Genomic DNA, 11551 nt, shown 5'->3' with positions numbered 1-11551 from the left:
CTGGTGAGGATTGATGTGTGTACTTTGAAAAGTGCCAGGTTTTGTGTTCAGTGCCTACCCTCACTGAAGGCTTAGACCCAAGGAGCACTTTTCCTTGAGCCTGATTTTGCTAAATACTGAGGCCCTATATGGTTCAATTTTCTGCAGAGCTGTTCCTAGGGACAGCTGGAACAGGGCCTTTGGGAAGGTGCTCCCCGGCTCTTTATTTACCAGAGTTTCTTTTAGCTTGCTTGCTTGCCAAGCAGACTAGGAGAAGACAGAAGAAAAAAGCATTAGCTCTAAAAACTAATAAGTTAAAACATTTATTGAGCACTTCCTCTGCTGGGTATTGTTTTAAACATTTTCTCAAATAAACTCACTTTTGTTTCTCCCAAAACCCTATGAGACAGATGCCATTATTGTTGTTTTACAGATGGGAAACAGACCTCCTGGGAGAGGGGAGGTCCATTGGTACAAGGCCTCCAAGTAACATAACTGGGAGTTGAACCCAGGCAGTCAGAGCCCAGAGCCCACATCCTAAATCCCCACACTATACTGTCTCACCCAGCCTGGGTGTGCTGCAAATGTGTGTGTGTGTGTGTGTGTGTGTGTGCGTGAACTGATTCTCTGGCAACCCACCTGTCACAGGACCCTCACATTAGATATTGTTTCAAGACAGGTAATGACTTAAAGTTTTAAAGAGCATCACTTACAATTTCTGCACATGGTGAACAGTAGCTGAGCTGTTGAGATTTCTTGAAAACTGGTCTCAGAGCCCGTTGTTTGAAACATTTGTCACAGGAGCCAAATACGTTAATGAGAAAGGTCTGATCACACATCTTTTACCCAAGATGAAGCTGAAAAAGAGGGAGAGAAGAAAAAGGGATGTGTGTGTAAGTAACTTCACCTCTCTGAATCTTTGTTTGCTAGTCTGTCAAATGGGTATCTTAGAAGCTACCATCACAGGGGTACCAGGGGAATTATGAGGGACAGCGCAGGAAGCGTTTAGCTCCAGGCTGGAATACAGTTATGCTGCCCTGTGGGTGGCTACAATAGCAGCAGCCATAGCAGCCGCCACCACAGCAGCGGGGTGGGGGGTGGGGAGGGGGGGTGGGGGGGGTAAGGAGGGGAGGGGGGATGAGGCTGGAGATGAGGAAAGAGCAGAGAGGAGCCTATGGCCACAGTTCAGACGAGATGAAGGCATGAACTAAAGCAATGCTCTGGGGTCTGAGGGGTCGTGGTGCTGCTGTTGGAGAGGGAGGCCAAGGCGGTAAAGGTGGGAGGGAGCAGCCATTGTCGCCGAGCCGATTTAACAGGCGTTCCAAAGAGTGGGCCATGTCAAGGGCAAAGAAGAGAACCATTGAGTGTAAAGATATTGGGGCCCTGGTCTGAACATTTGGAAGAGCCCGAAATGAGAGGGATGTATTTGTGGGGCAGGTGGCAGTGGGGACACCGCTGAGGCGGAATGTCTACCAGAGGTCACCATGGGGGCTGGGGAGAGAATGGGGAGCTCATGAGTTGGGGTGGACTCCTACAGCCAAGGGCCGGCTGGCGGAGTTCTTGAGATCTCTGAGGAACGAAGGAGTAGAGGGCAGTCCCCTAAGGATGAGAGATCAGCAGGGGACCAGCTACTGATCACCTCGAAGGGCTGGTCCCTGACCTCTCACAGCCACCCTGGGAGGGAGGAAGGACATCCGTGTTACCACAGAGGAAATGCTGAGGGATTAAATGAGATCAAGGTCAGTGACGGAGCCTGAATCTGTATGTAGTGGGACTCCACAACGTTTACCACAGAGCTAGACCATCAAGCCGCTCTGCTTTGTCCCAAAGGGCGAGTTAAAGACTGGCAAAGGGCCTGCCCACCCGAGCCTGGCCCGTGCCGGGGCCCTAGTAATGTTGCCCACCTCCCGCCCCCTACTGCCCAAACCTGCTAAGGTGGCCAGTCACGGGGTCGTGCTGAGGACTCCAAGTAATAGCATTAGGAAGGTGAGCCGTGGATTTATTCAGCAAGGGAGCGACGTCATTCAAGTGGATTATTCCAGCATTTGCACTTCCAGAAGTAGGTCAGAGAGACAAAGTACAGCAGGAAAATCAACTAGGTTAAGAGACTGTTATCATGTCCTGGGAAAGAGGAAATAATGTCTGGACAGAGTAGCAGCTGCAGGAATGGAAGGAGAGAGGAACCCGAGGAAGCGAGGGCAGAAGGAATAGAAGGATGACTAGGAATTATGGAAGATCGACCCCTACAAAGAGAGAAGTAGAAAAATTGCCACACAGAAAGACAAATATCATATGCTATTTCTTACATGTGGAATCTAAAAAAAAGGGGGTGCAAATGGATGTATTTACAAAACAGAAGTAGAGTCATGGATGTAGAAGACAAATTTATGGTTACCAGGGGATAAGGGGGGAGGAGAGATAAATTGGGAGATTGGGACTGACATATACACACTGCTATATATAAAATAGATAACTAATAAGAACCTGCTGTATAGCACAGGGAACTCTACTCAATACTCTGTAATGGCATATATGAGAAAAGAATCTAAAAAAGAGTGGATATATGTATATGTATAACTGATTCACTTTGCTGTACAGCAGAAACTAACATAATATTGTAAATCAACTATACTCCAATAAATATTAAAAAGAAAAGAAAAATTGCCAATATTCCAAATCTGGATAATTTTTTTCTCCCAAACTGAATTTTAATTTTTTTCAAATTATAAGAGCTGTACATGTTCATTATAAATAATTGGAAACAGAGGAACATGAAGAAGGAAAATCAATCACCTACATGCCCTGTCCTAACAAATAACTGGCCTGTGTTAGCATTTTATGTTTTCTTCTAGGATCTTCATAAGCACCTATGTGTATACATTAAAAAAATTGGCATGACATGCCATACGCAATTTTGAACTTTAGTTTTTCGCTTAATAGTGTTTTCGCCTTTGCATGTCATTGCATATTCTTGGAAAACACCAATTTTTAAATGGAGACTACACATTTTGAATTATATCAACCTTAAATCATATCGCATAGCTAGCATCTTAGATCTGGTTGGTTGAACATGGGCAAGCTACAAACTAAAGTTGGAAGATTATAGTATTTTAAAACTATAAACATTATACATGGTTGTTGTAGAAAGTTTGGAAAAATCAGAAAGGTATAAGGAAGAAAACAATCACCTATAAACCCATTGCCCAGAGAGACTCCTTTTCACATTTCGGCGTATGCAAGAATAGATTTTTAGAACCAGGGGTTATACTGGTCATGTACACTGTTTATATTTTTACATCCTGGTGTTTTTCATTTATATTTATAACATGGGCTAAATTTAATTTCAGTACATTCTATTGTACTTATTGACAATAATCCTTTTTATGATGAGGGAATTTTTCAAGCTAGAGCAAATGCTTCAATGGGCATTTTAACAAGAAAAAGATAAAAATACCCCATTTTAACAAGCTTTGACATGAAGTTGTTCTGCAGTAGGAGTTCCCTAACCCTAAGGCACACACAAAATTTCTTTGAAATGTTTCACTTAAACAGATGTTGCAAAAAATCACCAAAACCCCCACTACCCCATGATTATTTTTAAAAAGTCAGTGCCAGGATAGAAAATCAAAAGTGAAAGTCCCCACTATCTGCCCTGCACTCAATTCCCTGAGTTAGATTCTTCCAGACTTTTCTGATGCCATAGACAAAGCTTTGTTAGTTATATAAATGGGGCTGTTAGCTACTTGCTTTTTCACCTAACTTTATTGTGTTAGTGCTTACAGAGCTATCTGTTTTTTGGTAATAGCTTCAGTATTATTTTATCCTATGGAGTAATGGAGTATCATAATTTAATAAACCAACCTCCTACCGTTGGATATATAGGATATCACCAGTTTTCACTTCCAAAATAATGCTTCATTGACCCAATTAAAAATGGGCAAAAGTACCCTCAGACTTTGCTGGTGGGAATGTAAAATGGTGCATCCTCTGTGGAAGACAGTTTGACAGTTACACAAAAAGTTAAATAGAGTTGTTACCAAATGACCAAGCAAATTCACTCCTGGATATATCATACGTTCACATAAAAATTTATACACGAATATTTGTAGCAGCATGTAACACAAAAAGTGGAAACAACTAAGATATCCATCAACTGAGGTATGCATAAAGAAAATGTGGTCTCTTCATACAGTAGACTCTTCTTTGGCAATAAAAAATGATGAAGTTCTGATAATGTGTTATATCATGGAAGAACCTTGAAAATTTTATGCTAAGTGAAATAAGCCAGACACAAAAATCCACAAGTTGTGATTCCATTTATACGATACGTCCGGGACAGGCAAATCCATAGAGACAGAAAGTAGATTAGAGGTTACCAATAGGTGGGGGAGAGGGGGTTGGGAGTGACTGCTTAATGAATACGGGATTTCTTTTTTGGGGTGATGGAAATGTTCTGCAATTAGATAATGTACATTCTTGTGAATATACTAAAAACCTCTGAAATGTATGCTATAAAATAGAGTTTTATATTGTGTGCAATCATATCTCAACACAAATTATTTTTTAAGTGCGCAAAAGACTTGGACACTTCACAAGTGCAGATATCCATATGGTCAATAAACAGATAAAGAGGTGCTCAACATCATTAGGCATCAAAGAAACGCAAGTTAAAACCACACCGTGAATCCACCACTTACCCACCAGAATACCTAACAGTAAAAAAGACTGATGATGTGAAACGGGGGTGAGAATGTAAAGAACTGGACCTCCTCTGCTGGTGGGAGGATAAATTGGCACAACCACATTGGAAAACTGGTTGATAGGACCTACTATAGCTACACATACATATTAATTCTATTCCTTGATATATACTCAACAGAAATGCATACTTGTATCCTCAAAAAAAACCCCATGAACAAGAATGTCATAGCAGATTTATTCATAATAGCCCCAAACTGGAAAAACCCAAATGTTCATCAATATACACTAGATACATAAATTGTGATATGTTTAAGTAATAAAAAAGAATAAACTGCCGATACATATAGCAGTAAATGGATGAATCTCCCAGACTTAACTAAAATTATGTAATGTTTAGTGTCCGAAACCTCTGTCTATTCCATAAGCTGCACTCTAAGGTTTACATTAACATGTGAAATGTTACGTGGGTCAGTTTTTTTTAATATCCCTTTTTTGGGGGGCTGCACTGAGCGGCAGGTGGGATCTTACCCCAACCAGGGATCGAACCCCGTGTCCCCTGCAGTGGGAGTGCAGTCTTAACCACCGGACTGCCAGGGAAGTCCCATGTGGGTCAATTTTTAACAGATTAAATAATTGTAAATATGCTTAATTTTCCCCTGATGCCAATACTAAATATATTTTGAAAACAAAGCACCTATTTCAAAAGATATGCATGTGTATTGTGGAAAAATTAGAACATACAGACTAACTACCATACCACCCCTCACCCATACTCTTTACCACACAGAAAGACCACAGTCAACACCTTGGTATGCACACACCTGAACACTTTTCTGAGCGTTTAAGGAAGCCTGAGTATTCTAATTTAATGTTAACACATACATACCTTCCAGGGACTCAACACATGGAACCGATCAGCAGAACGGTGAGAAGTTAGAGCTGTAGCTCCAAGTGCTAAGGCAATTATATCCCGTCTAACTAATCTCCTTACCTGGGCTTGACAGCTCAGCTGCTCCCTTCCTTCCCACCTGCAGCTCCGTGTTCACGTCTGAAGCACGCACTGCAGTTTGCATCACTCACTCACCCCTCGAACCTTCTGACCATCCATGCTGCCAGGTGCCCTCAGAACCCCCGTTGACCAGTTTCTAGGGCTCAGTTCTCTGCCCTTTGCAGGAAGCAGAGTTCAGCAGGGTTGGCCCCCGTAAATTCAGACCCCGCTTTACTGAGCAACCCTGACATTCACCTGTAACTGAAGGTTATCAGCAGCTCCTGCCTCTTCACAGTCCTCACCCCACCAGCACCTCATTGTTTTGGCCACTCTTGCTACATTCAGCTTCGTAGAGCTGACCAAGACTGTGAGGCGAGGGCTCCCCTGCCCCCTTCTCCATGCATAAACTTTTCAGGCTCTGCAGGTCCCCCCGTCTCCAAACAGGATCTACTCCTTCCCAGGACTGAACCCTCACGAGCCCTGCCGCCTCCAGTAGGACTCTGCCCCTGCAGTTCCGCTCGCCACGTCAGGATGCCCACAGGGTAGTGGAGGGAATGGCCAGCCTTACTGTCTTATAGCCCAGGATAAATGCTGTAAGACAGACAGGAGCCCTGAGTTACGGGTGCCAAAAAGGAAGGGTGATGGTCTCTTTGTGGCATAGGGGAGACCAGGAAGGGGCATGGAGAAGGCAGTCCGTGTGGACCAAAACCCAGCCAGCTCTCCACCAAGTAGCCCCTCATTCAGGCACAGTCTGGGAGCCCCATGCAGACAGAGCCTGAGCCAGGGCTGAGGGCATATTTACTTCCTCTCTAAAAAATTTTATATATGTTTTATGAGATATTACGTGATGCTTTTTTTTTTTTTTTTTTTGCAGTACGCGGGCCTCTCACTGTTGTGGCCTCTCCCGTTGCGGAGCACAGGCTCTGGACGCGCAGGCTCAGCGGCCATGGCTCATGGGCCCAGCCGCTCCGCAGCATGTGGGATCCTCCCGGACCGGGGCACGAACCCGTGTCCCCCGCATCAGCAGGCGGACTCTCAACCACTGCGCCACCACGGAAGCCCTTATGGGATATTATGAATCTGTAAAGATTCTAGCATCTTCAAGTATGACCCTTAAAGAAAGGCATAAAACTTGTACACTTAAAATAACTGTAATCTCCTAGCAATTAAAAGAATCTGACCCAATTCATTTGGTAATTTATTTTGATTAAAATGTCACAAAGTTCTACTTCTTATTTCTTCATATACAATGTATCTAAATGAACTAAATTCAATCATTTGTAATACGAAAAGACATTACATATTAGTAGGGTGATGTTGCTTCATAATCATGTATTATTTCCACTCCTAAGATACATGCCCATGTTACAGAATCACAGCTATGGCCTGTGACTTTGGGGTGATGCAGAAGAGGCCACAGGCCCGGAGTGCTTATCAAATGATGTTTTATGCTCTGAAAGGAACAAAGGAGAAAACTTGGGGGGAACAATAGTTCCCACAAAGCTTGGGAAACAGATTTCTCAAAAGGAGGAACTGACAAAATTCTTCCATTATTCTTATGAGACGATCTTAAAACAGATTTGAATGCTGGTAAGATAGAGAAAATCAACTATGTTGCCTTTTCAAACTTATTTTTTTAAGTTATTGTATGAAAGATATTAAACAATGAAAAATTATGGCAAATATGCTGGCAGATAAAGTTTAAAGAAATCTTCTGGAGGATGAGATGATAAATGGCGTGGAAATTAAGCTTGAATGATATATTAGTTTTTGTGGTTTTTTAGTAAATTTATTTATTGCATTTTTTTATTTTTGGCTGTGCTGGGTCTTTGTTGCTATGCACGGGCTTTCTCTAGTTGCAGTGAGCAGGGGCTACTCTTTGTTGCAGTGCGTGGGCTTCTCATTGTGGTGGCTTCTCTCATTGTGAAGCACAGGCTCTAGGCGCGTGGGCTTCAGTAGTTGCGACACGCGGGCTCAGTAGTTGTGGCTCACGGGCACTAGAGCGCAGGCTCAGTAGATGTGGCGCACGGGCTTAGTTGCTCTGCGGCATGTGGGCTCTTCCTGGACCAGGGATTGAACCCGTGTCCTCTGCATTGGCAGGCAGATTCTCAACCACTGCACCACCAGGGAAGCCCTGATATATTAGTTTTAAATGGATATATACATAAAAATACTTCTATAATTCATTTCAGATTGAATATTCTCTTAAAAATTGGAGGGGCCTGAAATAAATATTTTTTTATGCAGGAGCGTTCTTAGTAAAAAGAGTTGGTAAAACACCTCTGCCCCCATCAGGCAGGCATGGAGTGAGAGGACTTTGACAGGCCGCCATGGCCAAATGGGATTATTTGGAAGACTCAGCCCTAGAACCCATTTGTGGCTTCATAAATGTATCTGGGCTTCACACGAACTTTAGAAAACTTAGGATAAACTGTGTCCCTGGGTCTCACTCCCTCTGGGTGGACCGCTGTCACAAAATAGATCTAGACAAGAGGCACCTGGCAGAAAATACGAGACTTGCAGGAATTCTAGTAAAAGCTGGCTGAGATTCCAAAGGTAGCAGTGGCCTTTCCAACCTCAGCCGGCGTGTGTTCTTACAAGATGACAGTGGCAGCACCATCACCACGAGCAAGAGCAGATGTGGCCCATTTGGGAGAATTCTTATTTTCTTCCTTACATCACATTCCAAAGCATTTCCAGTTCCAATTAATAAGCCACATCCCTCTATGTGACCTTCATTTAGCTTTTGAAAGAAAAGTGCATTTATTCTCTTTTTTCGTGCTATAATCTATTGAGAAAGCCTAGTTTGAAACTGCTGGGGATCTGGATCATTTCCAGAGCATGTGGAGAGGGGGTAAAAGGAAATGTGACTTGAAAGAGATACTTGGTATCCAACATCAGGTGTGATGAATCCTCTCGGCTACTGAGGAGAGCCTGAAATGAAAACCAGAGGAAAAATGAGTAAGGAAACCAGGGCACTCTGCTTTATGGCTGTCTGGAAGTCAAGAGCAAGGAAAACACAACTCTGTCTCCAGCGAAAAACTCGTTTCAAAATCATGTGAGATAACACACAAAACGGCTTTTCAACAGCACAGCTCCAAGGTGAAATGGTTTATCCAGGTCTTCCGGATCAGCTCTCATCAATACTCAACTTGCTCTGTTTCACTTCAGAAGTTAATTTCCCACAGGATGGACTGACTGTAAATCGATCTACTTTCTATTCTCACCTATTCTCATGGCATAATTCTAAGACCAAACACGAGTGGAGCTCAGTATTAAATTTTTATTGCATTAATATTTCTTTTTAGTTCAGTGGTTTGCAAACCTTTTTGGTTTCCGGACCCCTTTATACTCTTAAATTACCAAGGACGCCAAACAGCTTTTGTGCATGTGGTTATAACTACTGATATCTATCATATTAGTAATTAAAACAATAATTTTAAATATTTATTAATTCATTAAAATAACAAGCCCAATACATGTTAACATATTTTTATTGAAAAACTATATTTTTGAAAACAAATCAAAAAGCTAGTGAGAAGTGGTATTGTTTCATAATTTTGTAACTCTTTTAAATGTATGACTTAATATGACAGGTGGAATCTTGTATCTGCTTCTGCATTCACCTCTAGTGCTATGTTATTTTGGTTGAAATGTATGAAGAAAAGTCTGCCTCATACAGGTATGTATTTGGAAAAAGGCAGACTTTGCAGACTCCCTGAAACCATCTCAAGAATCACCCCCCCCAAGGACCCTTGAACCAAACTTTGAGAACTGCTGCCCTAGTTCATTGGGCAAGAAACTTCAGGGATTAAAATAAGAAAAAATGGGCACACAGGTTCTCTCTTTCCATTCAGCCTCTGCTCCCTTGCATATACTCAAAGACTGATGAGAAACAAGACATGCTGAAGGAACACAGAATGTGAGTCACGGTTTTGGTGTTTTTGTTCCCTTCCCACCCGGGGGGAAAATGGGTTCTGAAAACAGGGAATTTGACAGGGAGAATTCCTGTTGCTTTTCCTGGGTGCCTTTCCTTTGTATATTTGGTACATGTACTTTAATCCTGAATTTCTATAATGGTAATTAAACAACACTGTCTTATACTAAAAATTAAAAGACACATCCTTAAGGATCTCACCTGTACTTTGCGAACAAAGGATGGAGTCACTCTTTTCTCGAAGTCATCTATAGGTGTGTATGAGTTAAGGATCTTTATGATCTGCAAACAGTACATAACATGGTGTGAGGCCACAGAAGAGGACAACTCTCTCCATGAAATAATGGTTCCAGTGGTCTGGGAACAGTCGGGAACCAAAAGTGGTTCTTTCAGACTATAATCTGGCTCTAGGAACCATGTGTTATTTTTTTCCAAAAGAGAAAACAAGCTGAGAAGAGCATAGAAGGCAGCAAGGACATCCTATAATTAGATGACCTTAAGAGAATTCCCCATTTCCAGCCTCCTTCCCTGCTCCCACCCACTCTCCCCACAGATACACATATGTGAGTATACCGGGCAGGGAATGTGTCATACGCATTTTTATGTTTTTAAGGCCTAGAGTTAGTATTTAATAAATGCTGTTAGATAAGAGGGCAGCCCATGGGAGATACGTATGCTCCCCAAAGAGCACAGAGAGATGCAGATGCACCCCACAGCTGGCTAAGCCAGGAAAGGCAATGCCAATTACATGATCTGTGGGTGAAGATCAGGGAGACACTCAGCAAGCCTGGTCACCTGCACAGCAGACAGGGAGGTACAGCGTTCGTAGATTTCCTTGGCATCGCTGTCTGTGGTCTTCTTGACCTGAAGCAACCAGGCTGCCTGAGAGAGAGCTTCCAAGGTTTCCCTGGCCAAGCTGTTCTGCAAATTCTTATCTTTAAGCCATTCTTCTAAGTAGCTGATGTTGCACCTGGAGTAAATGCCAGAGGAGCAGAGAAGAGGGGTGACCTGCTTAGAACACTTTAGGGGAGGGTGCCGAATCCTCCAGTGTGTCCCAGCATGGTACCAGAGCTCACTGGGATCCTTAAGACTACAGCCCAGCAGTTTCTTTATTTGTAACAAGACGGGAGTGGGCCAGATGATCAGCTCTCACGATCCATGGTTCTAAGGATCATGATGGTCTAGGGTGAGGGGCCATAAGAGCAATAAACTTTGGAGAAAATCTGAGCAAAGAACAGTGACTACAATAATTTATAATCTATTAAAGTACCCTTAATAATAGGTTTGAAAATATATTAAAGGAAAAAATCATAGTGGTATTTGAAGAGAAGACCTACATTGGTATAAAAATTGTTTGATCTCTTTTCCCAAATTAGCAGAAAATTTTCAATTGGCAGAGGCTTTCTTTTAGTCCACTGGGGTTTTTATTCTTGTTCCTGTCACCGATTATCATAGGTTTATGAGTTAAGAGCCATGGGTTTTAATCCCACCAATCCGTTGTGTGAGCCTGGAGAGTTTACTCAACCTCTCTTGGTAAATCAGAGTACTGAGAACACTCATACATTGCTAGTGGGAATGTAAATGGTACAGCTGCTAAGGAAAGCAGTTAGGCAGTTCCTCAAAATGTTAAACATAAGACCACCTTCTGACCTAGCAACTCCACTCCTAGGTACTTACTAAAGAGAACTGAAAACATGTCCACACAAAAAATCATACACAGATGTTCACAGCACCATTAATCATTATAGCCAAAAAAAGAAGACAACCCAAATGTCCACCAGTTGATGGATAGATAAACAAATTGTGGTCTATCCATACAATAGGATATTATTTCGCAATAAAAAGGAGTGAGGTACTGCCACATGCTACCACAGGGGGGAGCTATGAAAACATTATGCTAAGGGAAAGAAGCCAGTCACAAAAGACAACATATTTATGATTCCATT

The 11551-nt window shown here is 42.4% G+C and overlaps 1 protein-coding gene across 1 annotated transcript in view; it reads right to left on the bottom strand.

Annotated features, from left to right (window-relative positions):
- Positions 1-6891: 6891 nt before the first annotated feature.
- Positions 6892-11551, bottom strand: part of MYO5C (myosin VC) — a 109640-nt gene continuing 104980 nt past the window's right edge. Inside the window, exons 39-41 of the mRNA XM_089906238.1 lie at positions 10401-10575; positions 9807-9887; positions 6892-8602 (exon numbers count right to left, since the gene is read on the bottom strand). Coding sequence (XP_089762364.1) covers positions 8450-8602; positions 9807-9887; positions 10401-10575 — 409 coding nt within the window. The 3' untranslated portion in view covers positions 6892-8449. The remainder of the gene's footprint in view (positions 8603-9806; positions 9888-10400; positions 10576-11551) is intronic.

This window comes from Delphinapterus leucas, chromosome 2, assembly GCF_059928025.1.
Source record: "Delphinapterus leucas isolate spDelLeu-1000000601 "Yukka" chromosome 2, BTC_Dleu_Yukka2, whole genome shotgun sequence".
NCBI lineage: Eukaryota > Metazoa > Chordata > Mammalia > Artiodactyla > Monodontidae > Delphinapterus > Delphinapterus leucas.
Note: the sequence above shows the minus strand (reverse complement) of the source record. Positions and strands in the feature narration are given on the sequence as shown.